Here is an 18,106-nt window from a genome sequence, read left to right as displayed (position 1 = left end):
TCGATGTTGAGGTTTAGGATGGGGCTAAGGCTTGGGCTACTTCTAGGGCTAGGGAGATCTAAGGCGAGATAAACCCATAACCCTAGCCACAGTATAAGATGGGTCTATGACATGGTGTAGGTGGCATGGCAGGGTAGGTACAGGGAAAGGTATGGAGCCAGGGTTGGTGGCCAGGGTTTTGGGTAGAGCAGGGTCTGGGGACAGGGTCTGGGGCACGGTCTGGGGCAGGGTCTGGGGACAGGGTGTAAGACAGGGTCTGGGGCAGGGTCTGGGGACAGGGTCTGGGGACAGGGTGTAAGACAGGGTCTGGGGCAGGGTCTGGGGACAGGGTCTGGGGCAGGGTCTGGGGCAGGGTCTGGGGACAGGGTCTGGGGCAGGGTCTGGGGACAGGGTGTAAGGCAGGGTCTGGGGACAGGGTGTAAGGCAGGGTCTGGGGACAGGGTGTAAGGCAGGGTCTGGGGCAGGGTCTGGGGACAGGGTGTAAGACAGGGTCTGGGGCAGGGTCTGGGGCAGGGTCTGGGGCAGGGTCTGGGGACAGGGTGTAAGACAGGGTCTGGGGCACGGTCTGGGGCAGGGTCTGGGGACAGGGTGTAAGACAGGGTCTGGGGCACGGTCTGGGGCAGGGTCTGGGGACAGGGTGTAAGACAGGGTCTGGGGCAGGGTCTGGGGACAGGGTGTAAGACAGGGTCTGGGGCACGGTCTGGGGCAGGGTCTGGGGACAGGGTGTAAGACAGGGTCTGGGGCACGGTCTGGGGCAGGGTCTGGGGACAGGGTGTAAGACAGGGTCTGGGGCAGGGTCTGGGGACAGGGTCTGGGGCAGGCTCCGGGGTGGGCAGAGGGGAGGACAGTGCCAGGGTTTAGGAGGCCTGGTCTAAGGCCCTCAGCAGGTCACGTCCATGCAGAAGGTGCAGGTTGCCTTGCAGGGGCACGTTCACCTCACAGTCGTAGCGGGTGAGCTCAGGCAGGTAGGACTCAAACGAGGGGCCCAACAGACGACTGGCGACCCCTGTACACACACACAAAAACACACAAATCAACCATATAAATACATACAATTCCTTTTTTAAATTCCAAAAATGCCTATGTCAAAGACAAAGTCAGACCTCATAATCCTTCAAATCTGGCTAACAGGTTTGTGACCTGTTCAGTAAGATCAGTGAACCACACCACAGCCAAGAGGAGGGACAGACTCTCACACACACACACACACACACACACACGCACACACACACACACACAGTCTCTCTCTCACACACACACACACTCTCTCTCACACGCACGCACGCACACACACTCTCTCTCTCACACACACACAAACACGCAAACTGCTCTCAAACATACCTTCTGTTTTGTTGGAAGGCATTCCGTTGAATTGTGAGTGGTTGCAGCACTGTTCAGTGAAGGTTTTCTTGGGCACACTACTACAACTTCCTGGACACTGGGAACCTCTGTGCTGCAGCAGGGGGCAAAGACGCTGGTCATCCTGCCTGTACATACCTGGCTCTGATGGAAGAAGATCAAAAAGAGAGAAGACAATTAAATGTATATAATATATTCTGTCTGCACCATGTCTATAAAAGGTGTAGAAATCCCTGGTTGGGCCAGAATCTCTAATTCCTGTCACTCGCACTGGAAACAATATGATTGTCAAAGTTTTAAATGTTGAGGAGTGTTTTTTCTCTCTCCCTTTTCTTCTTCCAGGAATATTTCGTGGAGGTGCTGCCGTACCTGCCAGTGAGCTGGCGCTCAGAGAACGATCCAGAAGGGCACAGCTCTCGTTCCTCATCCTCTTCCAGGTCATCTCTGAGGGCCTACCAGGGGTCGCGTCATTCTGAGACACACACGAGGCAAAACACACACACACCCGCACACAAACACACACAAACACAACTCATGTTTGTTAACAGTGACGGTCACAGTGGTCTGCGCAGTAAATCTACCACCAAAAAACAACAAAAGGAAGAAGTGTTAAGTCAGTATGAGAAACTCACCACAACCATCTGTGTGTAGGAACGTTTGAAGTTGTTGGCCATGGGGTGGCTGGCTGGGCTCATACCTCTGTAAGCCTGGACAAAGTTCTCCATGGACCTACACAGCAAACACACAACACACCACTAAGATCAGAGCCCTGCCAGTTAACCATACTCCTGCACCACACCTCCGTGGACAGTAGAAGTCAATAGGCACATGAGGTTCATTTCCCCCCGCTTGCTTATGCCTTATCGAGTCTATACCATCTTAAGGGCATCTAGGGCTCTGGTGAAGCATACAATACTAGGAACAACAGCTTGGGCTTGTGAATACGGGCAACGACCAAGATAAAGAAGTAAGAAGAAAGCATTCTCCTACCTCTGTTTGTGATGAGGCATCCCGTTCACCTGACACGAGTGACCCAACCCCATTGGCTCCACCAGGCCCTGCTTGGACATCTGTTGGAAGTTTATGGGGGGGTCTGGGGGCCACTGGACGTTCTGGCGGCCCCCCATGGAGGAAAGGGGGGTGCTGGCTGGGGCGTGGTAGGGGGGTATCTGAGAGTGGCCCATGTATGCCACGGTGGGTCTGGGGTCTATGGGGCAGCCACCAGGCCCTCTCTTGTCCCCGGAGCCCCACTTGGCAGTGGCTGAGTGGGGGTAAAGGCCTGGCTGGGGGGAGGCTAGGGGCTGGAAGAGGCTGGCTATGTTGCTGAAGCTGTTCTGGCTGGAGGAGTGGCCCAGGCCCTGGCCCTCCACTGTGGCGTCCTCCGGGATGATGGGGTTCAGCTGGAAGTCTTCTCCGTCCATGGGGATGTAGGGGGCCAACGTCTCCAGGTCCAGGTCACTCAGGTCCGCCTGACGAAGGGGAGGGTGAGGGGGTGGTGGTGGAGGGATGGGGAGGGATACATAAACACTTGTAAACGACAAAGACAGGGATGGACGGTACAGGGCCAGTCAAACGAACACGAGCGTTCCTGGGGGTAGGTCCCAGTATGTTCGTGCATGGCTGAGGAGCAGAAAGAAGGCCCGTGCTTTTGGTGGGCTACTTTTGCAAGTCATCAGAGTGACGTCCAGGTGAGAGTGGTGGCCGGGGGGGACTGACCTCTGTGCTGTCAGGGCTCTTGGTGCCTTCGGTGTCCAGCGCAAACAGCTTCTCCGTCAGCTCCACCTTCAGATCACTCTCCACCGAGGTGTAGTAGTCCCCTGGGCTGCTGGGCTGTAGGCAGGGAGGGAGGGAGGGCATGGGAAGGAAAGGGTGAGAAGGAGGGAAGGAGAGAGAGACAAGGAGGGAGAAATGAAGGGAGAGAGAGAGAGAGAGAAAGAGAGAGAGACAGAGAGAGAGAGGGGTATGTAGAGGGAGGGAGGGCAGAAGAGAGATGAGAGTTGACAAAGACTCTATTCAGTCCTGACTAACTGCTTATTCCAACTATCCACCCCCTCCATTCTCACAACACACTGCCCACTGTGCCCAACACCCAGGATTTGTGCCCACAACACACACACACAAGTTTGTATTGCTATTGTTCTTGGGACTCACAATTCAATCCCAAAATCCTGTTTTCCGTAACCCTAACCTCAACCCATACCCCAACCTTGCAAACAACTTTTAAGTTTAATATAGCCTCCAAAACATGATTTAAGGCTTTATGAACCACAGGATACCCCTGCAAATTTTTGAGGAAAGTGAAAATCACTTTTCAGAAAGAGAAACAAAAAGGACAACATCATCATTCCTCTAATTACTACCTCCTGTAGCTTTAGTGCAGCAGAAAATAGATCATTTTACCATATATTTCAGGAGACCTTACGCAACACGCAGATACTGGCAGACTATGAAATAATCTCTGCGTACAAAAGAAACAACAATCTCTGAGATCACCTCATCAGCAGCCGCTTGAAACCACCCAACGAGTACTCAAGGAGGACACACACACACACACACACAAACAGGTACATCTACAGAATCACAAAGATATACATCTCTCCCACCCCTCCACCCCTCCACCCCTCCATCCCTCCACCCCGTCCACCCCTCCATCCCTCCACCCCGTCCACCCCTCCACCCCCTTACCGTGGAGCAGCTACTCAGGCTGGGGGTGGCACTTCCCGGCGGAGGTTTCTGTGCCACGGCGAAGGTGGCAGCCATGCTGCTGGTCATCTCTGCTGGGGGGGCCGGCTTGTGGGCCTGGGGGTCTGGGGGGGCCCTGGGGGCCATCTTGGGGTAGATGAGGGGCAGCTTGGGCTCCTCAAACTTGGGCCGTCCTGTCAGGTGTGCCGCCACACAGAGAGCAACGTCAGCATGCCCGAGATCTCAGAGACGGCTCATACAAACGATTTAAGACGTAACTAACAGTAATACGCAAATAGTTTGCATGAAACTTCTACCGATGGAGCAAGAAATATGACCCTGAAACACCAGTATCCATCACAAGTATCTATCTGTGGTAGATTGTTCTTGTCTGACTGAGTAAAGCCGATAAGGACCCAGGTTTGGTACTGACCAAAGTCAAGGGCGATGATGCCGTCTCCGGGGGTAGGCGCCAGCAGATTGAGGTCTTCGGGTTCGTCCTTGAGCTTGCTGAAGAGGCTCTCCTCTGGGTCAGCCCCCAGCCCTGGGCCCGGCTGGATGAGGCCGGACATGTGGTGGGGCTTGAACAGAGACTCTGTCTGCTCCATGGAGAACACTGTGGACTTCTCCTCAATGTCACTGCAGAGGGAGGGAGGGAAGGGTGGGAAGATAGAGGGGGGGAGAGAGAGGTAGAGGAAGAGATGGAGACAAAGAACAAGATGAAGTCAGGGAGGGTGAGGGATGACAAGAGAGAGAAAGAGAAGTAAAGGGTAGGAGGGAGAGTGTGATGAAAACAGAGGTAAGACATTGCAGGGCAGATTGCCAGGTTCAATAATAGTTGACTTTGGATTAGTTTATTTTAAAGACTACGTGTTAACTATTTACCCCTTGAGCCCTGACCCCATTGACCCTGTGACCTACCTGAGGACGTAGTTGATGCAGACAATGCACTGAGGCTGTGAGTTGCGGCTGTTGTAGATGACGGTGCCTTGGGTCTCCACCCACACATACCCTCCATGTTTGGCAAGCATACGATAGCGGCCGCTCACCGCCTGTCCCTTGGTACACACTGGAGGAGAGAGAGAGAGAGAGAGAGAGAGAGAGAGAGAGTGTGTGTAAGTGTCTGAGTATGTGTGTGTGTAAAAGTGTGTGTGTGTGGGGGCGATGTATGGTGGTGTTAGGGAGTGTGTCTTCAGAGGTTAGTTCAGTGCAAGAGTAAATGCCGCTGCATGTGCTGCTCTACATGCCGGTCACGTTGCCCAAGAGACTGTGTGTGTGTGTGCACGCACGCGCGAGTGTGTCCAATAGAGAGGTCTTTCACTGAGGATCTGGCTGCACATGCTATGTTTGAGTGTCTCCGGTCTTCTGAGAGAAGTGAGGAGCCAATCAGAGAGGGACCCCCTCCAGCAGAGACGAGCCAATCAGAGAGGGACCCCCACTCCAGCAGAGACGGCCGGTGATACACAGAGGTGCCGACCATACGCTGAATACAATTATGCAAACACAGACACGCGTTCAAAGGCTCCCTAGGCTCCAGAAAATCTGCTTGTTCTCTCTCTATCCCCTTCTACTGTCTCACAGACAACTTAAAATGATGTGGGAATATCACAAACACTCACCCACACCCACACCCACCCCCCCCACACACACACACACACTCATTAGAGCGTAATCTAGAACACCTGGTCCCCTTTCCCCACATATTGGCTGGCAGATGTTGTTCTGCTATCTCTACCATCACCGGTCGCTCTTAATGGGATTGAAGACATCTTAATACTCGCCTGGCCCCGGTCTGCATCACACACACACACAAACACCCACCCTCATCTAATAGGGTCTGTTCTCAATTACACTCATAACTCATGCAATGCATCTATAATGTCATTTGAAAGCGAGAGTGGAAAGCTGAAAGAGAGAGGGAAAGAAAGACAGAGAGAAAAGAGAGAGAGAGAGAGAGAGAGAGAGAGAGAGAGAGAGAGAGAGAGGGAGAGGGAGAGAGAGAGAGAGAGAGAGAGAGAGATAGAGAGAGAGAGAGAGAGAAACAGAGAAAGAATGAGAGAAAGCCAGGGATAGAAAGAAAGAGGGCTTAGGTCAACGGCAGGTTTGCCATGTCAGAAATATGAACACACCCCCACAGGGAAAACATAGTCAGAGAGGAAAAAGTACAGGAATAGACAAACAAGGGGGATTACCCACCAGGTGTCTGAACAGGACTTGCTAAAACAAGTACCCATTAAAAAGTTCCACTCCACCTGTCATCCACAGTTAGTCTCACAGGGGGAATGCTCCACTTATACCAACTCATAAGAAAGAAATGCCTGAGGTGGGCACAGGTAGAGAATGACAGGAATGGAGAGAAAAGGATTGCTTCTCTTTCACGAGGGCTTGAACCCTTCAGAGGCAGCCTACTGTCCGGAGGCCTGAGTCAGAAGGCTGAACTGGGTTCTGGACTCAGGTTCTGGCTCCGGCTCTGGGCCTTGTTCCTTGTCCTGGGTGCCACCAGGGTGACACTGGAGAACTTGAGAAACAGATCGTCTGGTCCGTGCCTCAGTCTGGACCAAGGAGAGATACTAATCGGATCACGCCGTTTTTTCTCTCTCTTTGCCTACTTTGTTCTCTTCTCCTTCTCTCCATCTCTCTTTCTCTGTTGCCTCTCTGTACAGAGCATGCTCACATGTTCTTGAGAGAGCCCATTAGAGGCCAGTGTGGGGGTCATTAATTGAGTAGAGCTGAGTCTGTGACAGCTAAGAGCCTGTTTGTTCACTGTTAAATGACTGTTTGTGTGCGTGTGTGTGTGTGTGTGGTGTGTGTGTGCGTGTGTACTCACAGTTCTGGTGGCTCTTGGTGACACTGTCTGAGTCCAGGGCATGGTAGAACTCGTAGACAGAACGGCCCATTAGGTTCTCCGGACTATAGCCCATCAGCTCAGAGACTCTACAACACACAGGAAGCAACTGTTGTTCATGCACACTTTCTGAGAAAAAATACAGTTATATTCACAAAACCCAGATGTGGAAACAGTTGTTTTCGGACCACAACAAACTTTGGATGGTGTGCGAATTACGTAAGCTATCATATATTTTACCAAGGGTGGGCCAGGACTTAGTTCTACTCTTTCAGTGTTGTTTGTCAAATAAGACATGTAGGTCTTGATTTCAGTGTTATTTCCCAATTTTTCTGGGAAGCAGTCATTTACCTCTCATCACCAGTCCTAGTATAATATTAATGCCAAGACCGTAACCATATATATGGCTGTACTTTTATCCCTGTAGAAAGAAGACCATATCACCCTTAGCCCATATACTGTCTGTTTCTTTCTCTTTCCGTCTCTCTCTCTATCATTCTCTCTATGATTCCCTCCCCCTCCCCCTCCCCCTCCCCCTCCCCCTCCCCCTCCCCCTCTCCCTCTCCCTCTCCCTCTCCCTCTCCCTCTCCCTCTCCCTCTCCCTCTCCCTCTCCCTCTCCCTCTCCCTGTCCCTCTCCCTCTCCCTCTCCCTCTCCCTCTCCCTCTCTGGAAAATTGAGTGAAACCCACAGGGAATACACATTTAGTTATTTGACCGTCAGTGATCCCTGGAGGAAGTCATAAAGTTGATACGCTCAGACTTCTTGTAATTTGCGGTATTTCCTATAAATGGTTTATGGTTTAGATCATAACAAAGTAATCGTAGCAGGTACCTTATCTATAAGGCGATGCCTGTCAAATGACTGGAGTTTTGAATGTGTGTGTGTATGTGTGTGTGTACTGTGCATGTGTTTGAGTGTGTGTGTAGACAGAAGATGTCGGCACATCTGGCCCACTGGATGGTAGCACACCTGGGCAGGCAGCTAGGAGGAGGGCCGAAGATGTGGACTTTAACCGTGACAGTTTAATGTTGTTTACAGTACAACGAGTCCCAGAAGTGTGGCGTCAGATAGAGAGGGGCACAGATAAGACCTGCTTCTTTGCGTGCAAGTGTGTGTGTGTGTTTGTGTGAGTGTGCATGCGAGTACCCGCGTGTGTGTGTGTGTACAACATGGACAGTCAGTTAAAACATAAATGAAACTTGGTGTGGATCATCTTGTTTCAGTGACACAGCCCTCAGCTGCACCATGGCAACATCCACTGGCACCCCCTAACGTGTTTCCCCCCCCCCCCCCCGTCAGAGCGTGTGGTACCTGTTCCTGCCCCCCCCCGTCAGAGCGTGTGGTACCTGTTCCTGCCCCCCCCCGTCAGAGCGTGTGGTACCTGTTCCTACCCCCCCCCCCCGTCAGAGCGTGTGGTACCTGTTCCTGCCCCCCCCCCCCCCCGTCAGAGCGTGTGGTACCTGTTCCTGCCCCCCCCCCCCGTCAGAGCGTGTGGTACCTGTTCCTGCCCCCCCCCCCCCCGTCAGAGCGTGTGGTACCTGTTCCTGCCCCCCCCGTCAGAGCTTGTGGTACCTGTTCCTGCCCCCCCCCCCCCCCCCCCCGTCAGAGCGTGTGGTACCTGTTCCTGCCCCCCCCGTCAGAGCGTGTGGTACCTGTTCCTGCCCCCCCCCCGTCAGAGCGTGTGGTACCTGTTCCTGCCCCCCCCCGTCAGAGCGTGTGGTACCTGTTCCTGCCCCCCCCCATCAGAGCGTGTGGTACCTGTTCCTGCCCCCCCCGTCAGAGCGTGTGGTACCTGTTCCTGCCCCCCCCCGTCAGAGCGTGTGGTACCTGTTCCTACCCCCCCCCCCCCCCGTCAGAGCGTGTGGTACCTGTTCCTGCCCCCCCCGTCAGAGCGTGTGGTACCTGTTCCCCCCCTGTCAGAGCGTGTGGTACCTGTTCCTGCCCCCCCGTCAGAGCGTGTGGTACCTGTTCCTGCCCCCCCGTCAGAGCGTGTGGTACCTGTTCCTGCCCCCCCCGTCAGAGCGTGTGGTACCTGTTCCCCCCCTGTCAGAGCGTGTGGTACCTGTTCCCCCCCTGTCAGAGCGTGTGGTACCTGTTCCCCCGCTGTCAGAGCGTGTGGTACCTGTTCCCCCCCTGTCAGAGCGTGTGGTACCTGTCATCGCAGTAGGTGAACTTCATGTCCATGCTGTGTCGGCTGAGGAAGGTCTTGCTGTCCAGGGGCGTGTCTATGTTGGAGGGGTGGGGGATGGGCTCACACATCATCACCAGGCAGGTGAGGGGGGCCTCCTTGAAGCCACACACCACGCGAGGCGGGCTGCTGTTGTACACCTTCAGGTGGCCTGTGCAGTGCAGAACCTGGAGGAATGACACGATGAACTATTAACACCGATTTTTCAACGATATTCTGCCTGGAGGGTCACTTGTGTGGGGCCAGGCTGGAGGAGATTTCTCGGGCTGAAGAGGGAGTCTCACCTTCCAGCTGGCTGACTTGAGGTTGACTGTTCTTCCACGGTTGGTCACTGTGCATTTCATCCTCATGAAGAAATCTCTCTCTGTGCTCAGCTCTTTGCCCTTCTTGCCAAAGCCGGTGCCTGCAAACACACACGCAAATACACACACTTAGTACGGTGCTGTACGGTACATTAGCATGATGCACTCCACTAAACCAAAATAACGGTTGTGTTCAGTGGATGCAGGTATCTTTCATTCATCGTAAATTCTCTTTAAAGGATAGCACACACACACACACGTGCGCACACACACACACACGCAGCGATGTGACCCTACCCCCATTGCTCTGGAATGCTCTAGTGCATGAACTCAGGAACGAAGGTTGGGGGTGACATCATTACTACAATGTAACGCCTTGGCAGCCAACGCGGAGGAGTTACATCATCACAAAGTCAGAGTTCAGTCAGAGTCACTACCACGCAGCAAGGCGCCAATCATGGTTTCTCAGACACTGATAATAGGGCTGTGGGTATAGGTAATGACTGAGTAACTGGAAGGAAGGAGGGAATTCAGTGTGTGTGTGTGTGTGTGTGTGTGTGTGGGACTTGTGTGTGGAGGTGAGCGTGGGGAAGTGGGGAGCCAGGCTATACTGATCTGTGAACACAATAGCATTGACCGCACGTTGACCACCCCTCTATAGGTTCAGGATGAGGACTGGGAGGGGAGGAGAGAAGGAACAGGGGGAGAAAGAGAGATGGAGAGAGAGAGCAAAGAGAAGTCTGATTAAACTTTGGACAGGAACAAAACACCAGCACATATGCAGGGGAGAGATTAGGGGCGAGTGAGGGGAGAGAGCAGAGGAAGAGAGAACAGAGAGTGAGAGCAGGGCATGTGAACGCAGAGACTGTTATTCTTACTATCATTATTTTCTCTCTGCATAGCACACAGCTCTCTGCCAAGATAGCTGTTATTTTAGCATACTGCTCAATATTAGCCAGGGGTTTACAGCAAAAGGGAATGTTCAGAGTGCAGAGGAGTTGGAAGCATGGGTTAAAAAAACACTGATAACTTACACTGAATGAGCTTTGTCATTCTAGTCTTTCCGAAGGTCTATGACCTACGTGTGTGTATGTGTGTGTGTGTGTGAATCCAGAGTGTGACAGTGAGCCATCCAGCTCATTTAGCACACATAAGGTTCTGTTCTTCCTTCACGTTTCCTTCTCTTCTTTTCTATACATCCCTGTCATTCACATGTACTGTACACTTGCCACAATCACTTTTTTATATCCCTCTGAATACTGGGACTTTCTCTGTCTGTCTGTCTGTCTGTCTGTCTGTGTGTGTGTGTGTCTGTCTGTCTGTGTGTGTGTGTGTGTGTGTGTGTGTTTGTTAACATGGTCTTACCAGAAGTCTTCAGACTGAGGTTCTCTCTGATTTCCTCATGGTCGCAAGGATGGGTGAAGTCAAAGATGCTGTGTCCTGTCAGCTCCACCTACACACACACACACACACACACACACACACACAAACAGAGAGGAAGCTTAGACTGACATCACTCGACTCACCTGCTGTCAAACACAGGAACAGGAAGGAACAGTTCGACAGGAAGTCCTCAGCAGACCTGGACACCAGTGGTGGAGGAGAAGATATGTTCTGCTTCAACCCCACTGAGACAGACTGGACACTGCTGAGCGGCCGTGATTGGTTGGTGGTGCTTACCTGCGTCAAGCCCATGAACTTGTTGATGTTCTCTGACAGGAAGATGATGTCACCGTCCGATGTCACGACAGTAACAAAGCCCTCCAGTGTTTTCAGATACATGCTGTCCATTTGTCTGTCCTCCATTGTCTCCCTGCTGTTGCAGCCTGGACACACACACACACACACGTTAATGTGTTAGCTGTTATAAAGATGTATAATTCAGATTAGCACTTGAATCATGTTTATCTATGTATTCTCAGAAAACATGGTTCTTGGAAATATTGTATCTGCTTCTTTATTGAAAGGGCAAGTAATTGCAATGCATGTGTATACTGTGTTGTATGCACAATTGTGTTTGTGCATGTGCGTATGTTTGTTTCAGGCTTGTTTCCCCTCTTGAAGACTTGGCAAGGATCCAAAGCAAACCAGAACTACTTCATCCTGCATCTCTGAACACTCCCAAATACTCCTAAATGTGCCTCGGTTTACCCTCTCTCTCTCTCTCTCTCTCTCTGTCTCTCCCTCTCTCTCTCTCACACTCACACTCACACTCACACATACACACTCTCTCTCTATTGCTCTTCAAGACGGCCGTCAAAGGAGTCCGCTCACACTAACGAGTTCAACCTTCAAGAAAAACTCCCGTTATGTAGAGAACATTTAGAGTCATTGAGCAACCCGGCCTCACAGAACAGTTTGTCCGAGATGTTGAAAAATACGGAAGGCGGGCTCCAATCCCCAGCCTAATTGACTCACCGTCGAGGCCACAGAGAGAGTGTTGATCTGGCAGAGGTTCAAAAGGGAGGCAGAGGGAGGCCAAGGGACACCACTGACCCAACAAAGCCTCTCCAGGGTGCAGGACGACTGCCATTCCTCCAGCGTGCTTCCCCCTGATAAGAGCCCCTTCTCAAGGCCTGCTGAGGCCTGGGGCTGGAGTTCAGAGTCAGGCCTGGAGAATTTCAGCCTCCCCTGGGGCGGAATGAGTTTCCCCATGGGCCCAGGAGCTACTGGGAGACTTCACCACGCAACAACAACTCTATAGTCCTTCATAGTACAGGAGTAGCAGTTATTTTATATTCAGTTATATGACCATTTATGTGGTCGATAACATGTCTGTTTGCGTCTCAATACAACGCTGAATCTCTGTTCTGTGACCTAAGTGGAACGGTTCTTTACCAGCCAACAGCTGATGTTGCTCTGGAACCAGTTTTCCTGGCTGGGAGCTGGTTATTTTGCTATCAAAACGCAAAGAACCGGTTTGAAATTGGGTACTGGCTCTGGACTGACCATCAAACGGCCTTGGGAGAAAAGGGGTATCAGAGGGAAAACGGTGGTCCAGGTCCCTGGAACCTCAAAACGCGGCTAGTCGCAAAACGATGTGACAAAGGAGTAGACTATCAGAGGGTCAAAGGAAGTTGCATCATATCCTGTTGTGGTGTAAACTCTTGATTCCTAAGAAGGGAGCTGGTGTTCTTTTATGTCTGGTATCCGACATCTGAGTCACTGATCATCACATTACTGACGGGTAGACAGGAGGAAAGCACAGATGGAGAAGGAGAACAGGACGACTCAATCCATCAAGTCTAAAAACGACAGTGTTCTTTAAAAAGGGTACTCAACAACAACAACAACGACCTTATAGCTCCAACTTCTAAGGTTCAGTGAGCCCTCATTCCAGTCTCTAGAGTTGTAGATAAAAACCCTTTCAGGGCAAAGTACCAACACAAAAAAACATGAGCACAAGGATCCAGTCCAGTGTCTGTGAAGAGTCTGATGGGTGAAAAGTAGAGATCAACGCAAAGAGGGTTTACAATGAGCCCGATTTCCCGCCAATTTCAAATCATTTAATTGAACAGCCTTTAAGGTGTCTGTTCAGTCTTATTGGTTGAACTCTATCATACGTGTGCAGGGTCAGTGAGTCAAAAGGCCTTTTCTCAGAAGTCTCTCTTGTATAACTAGGTGTTTCCCCTTCCATATTGTATGTGTGTGTGTGGATGAGGCTGTGCATGTGTGGGTGTCCGTGTGTGGGTGTGTGTGTGTGTGTGTGCGCATGGCGCCAGGGCGGCTTGTGTTATGGCTGGCTGGAGGGCAGAGAACGGGAGAGCAGCTGCCGGGTCTTCTCCTACACTCCTCCCCGTCACTCTCTCCATCACAGTCAAATCACAGGCCCACAGCAGGGCTGATAAGGCAATCACCTGAGCCATCTCTCCTGCGCCAAAAGATCCGCCCCCTCTCCCCCTCCTTCCTCCTGTTCCCTACCCTCCTCTCCTTCCCCCCTTCTTCTCGTTCTTTCTTTCTTTCCTTTCTCCTTCTTTCTCTACCACTCCTCATCCTCTATTCCTCTTCCCAGAAAGACATTATACAATGACAATCGTAGGAGTTACGATTACAGATAAGAACGATATGTGTCGACCCCCCCGACCTGTTGTTTTTACCTCTTTTGGGGGGGGGCAAGTCTTAATTAGGGGGGTCAAACCCCCCCAATCAGCCCCGTAATTTGAACCCTGCCTCTCCCGTCTCCAACTCTTTTGGAACCCAGAACTTCTACAGGCCGTAGCTGTCGTTACTGTCGTTACGTAACAAGACAATATCTAAAAGTCCAGCAGCTTGCTATGGTTGCCTGCGGTGTCATGTTGACATCCTCTGCAGAACAAAAATGGTCCTGCTGCAAGACTCAAAACAGAATCATAAATTGCTACCAGTCCACTGAGGAGGAATTCAGCAGTGATAGTGAAGGCTGAGTGGACTGTAAGTCCAGAATGAAGGCAGACTGCAGACACAGTGGAATATTTGAGAACAATAGAGTCTTCCGGAGATTCTAATTTTATAAAAGAACAGGAAGGCGGATCAGAGTAAGATTTGGTCAGTCTTCTACACCCCCTACTCCCTAAATGTGTGCATACTTACACACACATGGACACACACACACACACACACAAACACACATCCGCTTTGCATCTAAGAATGATTCCAGTATAATGCTTGCCAGATTCTACTCCCCTTCTCTCGGGAAATTAGATCTACTTCAACTATGTGCGACTGTGTGTAGGGGGATGGAGGGTGGTTGTGTAATTGCATTTCAGAAATACTGTCAAATACTTGTTCTGATGTGCTTGTTTTGTCTTAGCCAAAGCAATAACACATTAGACCAGAACATAGCTGCTAATTGGGAGGAAAATCCAATGACCTGTGTCTATATCTGTGTCTGTGTGTACTTTCAGATGTCAGATGGCTGAGCGGTGAGGGAGTCGGGCTAGTAGAAGGTTACCGGATCAATTCCCTGCCATGCCAAATGATGTTGTGTCACCCCTACTTGCTTCGGGGGGAATGTCCTTGTACTTACTGTAAGTCGCTCTGGATAAGAGCGTCTGCTAAATGACTAAATGTAAATGTATTTCATCAGTCTACTGTGTGTGTGTGTGTGTGTGTGTGTGTGTGTGTGTGTGCGCATGGGTGGGTGTGTGCATGGATGTGTGTGTGTGTGCTGACCTGCAGCGAGGAGCTTGCGTGTGCGGAGGAAGCTGATGGCCAGCCTCATGATGGAGGCCTTGTCCAGGTGAGAGGTCACGCTGTGTGGGAGAGGCAGCTGCTGAGCCAGCTCGTAGAACACCTCCGTCTCCTTGCTGCGTCTGCAGCGCGCCGCGTCACGGGACTTCTCCTTCCGACGGTCCGAGCTGCTTCTACACACGCGCACACGCGCACGCACACACACACAGAGCAAGGGGAAGGTTCATGAGTCAGTTAGTTTACTGTCATATAAGGAGGAATGCATTCAGTCTATACATACTGTATACAGTATGTATAGTATGTATACTGGTACTGTATATAATATAATATTATGATAATAATGGTAAGATCAATATTAAATTGATAATCTCCAGTCATTTGTAAATAAAGAAAAAAGTAAAGAAACTTGTTTGTGTTAGGGTAGCGGTGCTATGGCCTGGGGGCAGGAACAGGTTTGTGTATGCAGGTATAGATCCCAACACTCCTGTGTCTCTGGTGAGAAAAGTTCTGAAGTTGACACTACTGCTGTAACCCAACCTGGTGTGAGTCAACATGAAACACTGCGAGAAAATGATAAAAGGAAAAAAGTTGAAAACAGACAGAAAGCAGACCTGGGTAACCATCGTGTGCTAGAGATGAGTCCTATCACTGAACCCACTTCCTGTGCGTCTCACAAGTTTCCTTCTCTGAAAGCAGATCAGTGCCCATTCGCGTACATACTTCTCTGTACGCACACAAAAGGAATCGTACGCTCGTATCGTACAAACGTTTCGGAGAGTCTAAGGGAGTAAAGATCACAGACAGACTTTACACACTGTCACATGGTGGATTAGTGTCCCTTAGAACAGAACTCTCACAGGGACTGAGAGAGAGCGAAAGAGAGAAAGAGAATGTAAAAGAGAGGGAAAAAGACAGAGAGAGAGAGAGAGAGATTGTGAGAGAAAAATTATGTGAAAGAGAGGGAAAGAGACAGAGACAGAGAGATAGTGAGAGACAGAGAGAGAGAGATAGTGAGAGACAGAGAACGCAACTAGTTAAGGTAGAGACATAACTGCAATCCTGCAGATTGTGATAAATTTCCCCCTCTCACTCTCTCCCTGCTCTCTCTCTCACACACACACACACACACACAGACGCACACGCACACACACACACAGACACATCCTATTCTGCTGAGCAAACTTTCAGTCAGAAATGCTAGGACATCACCACAAGCTTTTAAACTGGGGATTAAAAGGCTTCAGAGAAGGTTGTTCTGCATCCAGACAGAACCACAACAGGCTTATTACATCCTTAGCACAAAACCTCAGTAGACATCCATCCATTCGAGTCATTACTAGGTAGAAGAGATCTGGAGCACCTCCTTCCTCCGTTCATCCAAAACAACACGGTCGACCCTGACCCTTGACCTTTCCCTGGGTCGTATTTGTGCTAGTTCTGGGGGTTCCTGGAACACAGGAGGTTTTAGTATCAAACCCACTGGGACTTGTTACACTTAATGAAGCATCACGCGTCATGTACTTCACAGGCCCCGGGAATACCACTGGAATCATAAATCGTTCGGAAGTATTTTGATTTAGACACACTGTGACACTGACAGGTCCCAAATGGGAATGCAACTGTTGGAAAGTCACCAACTACTTCAAGGCCTGTGTGATTGATGTTGATAGGGCAACAACCATTTCTGTGTTTCTAACCCTATCTTCAAGGCCTGTGTGATTGATGTTGATAGGGCAACAACGATTTCTGTGTTTCTAACCCTATCTTCAAGGCCTGTGTGATTGATGTTGATAGGGCAACAACGATTTCTGTGTTTCTAACCCTATCTTCAAGGCCTGTGTGATTGATGTTGATAGGGCAACAACGATTTCTGTGTTTCTAACCCTATCTTCAAGGCCTGTGTGATTGATGTTGATAGGGCAACAACGATTTCTGTGTTTCTAACCCTATCTTCAAGGCCTGTGTGATTGATGTTGATAGGGCAACAACGATTTCTGTGTTTCTAACCCTATCTTCAAGGCCTGTGTGATTGATGTTGATAGGGCAACAACGATTTCTGTGTTTCTAACCCTATCTTCAAGGCCTGTGTGATTGATGTTGATAGGGCAACAACGATTTCTGTGTTTCTAACCCTATCTTCAAGGCCTGTGTGATTGATGTTGATAGGGCAACAACGATTTCTGTGTTTCTAACCCTATCTTCAAGGCCTGTGTGATTGATGTTGATAGGGCAACAACGATTTCTGTGTTTCTAACCCTATCTTCAAGGCCTGTGTGATTGATGTTGATAGGGCAACAACGATTTCTGTGTTTCTAACCCTATCTTCAAGGCCTGTGTGATTGATGTTGATAGGGCAACAACGATTTCTGTGTTTCTAACCCTATCTTCAAGGCCTGTGTGATTGATGTTGATAGGGCAACAACGATTTCTGTGTTTCTAACCCTATCTTCAAGGCCTGTGTGATTGATGTTGATAGGGCAACAACGATTTCTGTGTTTCTAACCCTATCTTCAAGGCCTGTGTGATTGATGTTGATAGGGCAACAACGATTTCTGTGTTTCTAACCCTATCTTCAAGGCCTGTGTGATTGATGTTGATAGGGCAACAACGATTTCTGTGTTTCTAACCCTATCTTCAAGGCCTGTGTGATTGATGTTGATAGGGCAACAACGATTTCTGTGTTTCTAACCCTATCTTCAAGGCCTGTGTGATTGATGTTGATAGGGCAACAACGATTTCTGTGTTTCTAACCCTATCTTCAAGGCCTGTGTGATTGATGTTGATAGGGCAACAACGATTTCTGTGTTTCTAACCCTATCTTCAAGGCCTGTGTGATTGATGTTGATAGGGCAACAACGATTTCTGTGTTTCTAACCCTATCTTCAAGGCCTGTGTGATTGATGTTGATAGGGCAACAACGATTTCTGTGTTTCTAACCCTATCTTCAAGGCCTGTGTGATTGATGTTGATAGGGCAACAACGATTTCTGTGTTTCTAACCCTATCTTCAAGGCCTGTGTGATTGATGTTGATAGGGCAACAACGATTTCTGTGTTTCTAACCCTATCTTCAAGGCCTGTGTGATTGATGTTGATAGGGCAACAACGATTTCTGTGTTTCTAACCCTATCTTCAAGGCCTGTGTGATTGATGTTGATAGGGCAACAACGATTTCTGTGTTTCTAACCCTATCTTCAAGGCCTGTGTGATTGATGTTGATAGGGCAACAACGATTTCTGTGTTTCTAACCCTATCTTCAAGGCCTGTGTGATTGATGTTGATAGGGCAACAACGATTTCTGTGTTTCTAACCCTATCTTCAAGGCCTGTGTGATTGATGTTGATAGGGCAACAACGATTTCTGTGTTTCTAACCCTATCTTCAAGGCCTGTGTGATTGATGTTGATAGGGCAACAACGATTTCTGTGTTTCTAACCCTATCTTCAAGGCCTGTGTGATTGATGTTGATAGGGCAACAACGATTTCTGTGTTTCTAACCCTATCTTCAAGGCCTGTGTGATTGATGTTGATAGGGCAACAACGATTTCTGTGTTTCTAACCCT

The 18,106-nt window shown here is 49.9% G+C and overlaps 1 protein-coding gene across 1 annotated transcript in view; it reads right to left on the bottom strand.

Annotated features, from left to right (window-relative positions):
* Nucleotides 1-752: 752 nt before the first annotated feature.
* Nucleotides 753-18,106, bottom strand: part of epas1b (endothelial PAS domain protein 1b) — a 29,110-nt gene continuing 11,756 nt past the window's right edge. The window contains exons 2-16 of the mRNA XM_047030214.1: nucleotides 14,529-14,719; nucleotides 11,058-11,203; nucleotides 10,743-10,830; nucleotides 9,360-9,478; nucleotides 9,040-9,242; nucleotides 6,869-6,975; nucleotides 4,963-5,110; nucleotides 4,475-4,680; nucleotides 4,045-4,235; nucleotides 3,076-3,189; nucleotides 2,350-2,828; nucleotides 1,992-2,088; nucleotides 1,729-1,831; nucleotides 1,342-1,503; nucleotides 753-1,006 (exon numbers count right to left, since the gene is read on the bottom strand). Of these exons, the coding sequence (XP_046886170.1) occupies nucleotides 858-1,006; nucleotides 1,342-1,503; nucleotides 1,729-1,831; nucleotides 1,992-2,088; nucleotides 2,350-2,828; nucleotides 3,076-3,189; nucleotides 4,045-4,235; nucleotides 4,475-4,680; nucleotides 4,963-5,110; nucleotides 6,869-6,975; nucleotides 9,040-9,242; nucleotides 9,360-9,478; nucleotides 10,743-10,830; nucleotides 11,058-11,203; nucleotides 14,529-14,719 (2,503 nt within the window). The 3' untranslated portion in view covers nucleotides 753-857. The remainder of the gene's footprint in view (nucleotides 1,007-1,341; nucleotides 1,504-1,728; nucleotides 1,832-1,991; nucleotides 2,089-2,349; nucleotides 2,829-3,075; nucleotides 3,190-4,044; nucleotides 4,236-4,474; nucleotides 4,681-4,962; nucleotides 5,111-6,868; nucleotides 6,976-9,039; nucleotides 9,243-9,359; nucleotides 9,479-10,742; nucleotides 10,831-11,057; nucleotides 11,204-14,528; nucleotides 14,720-18,106) is intronic.

This window comes from Hypomesus transpacificus, chromosome 11 (genome assembly GCF_021917145.1).
Source record: "Hypomesus transpacificus isolate Combined female chromosome 11, fHypTra1, whole genome shotgun sequence".
Classification (NCBI taxonomy): domain Eukaryota; kingdom Metazoa; phylum Chordata; class Actinopteri; order Osmeriformes; family Osmeridae; genus Hypomesus; species Hypomesus transpacificus.
This window is presented reverse-complemented; position numbering and strand designations above follow the sequence as displayed.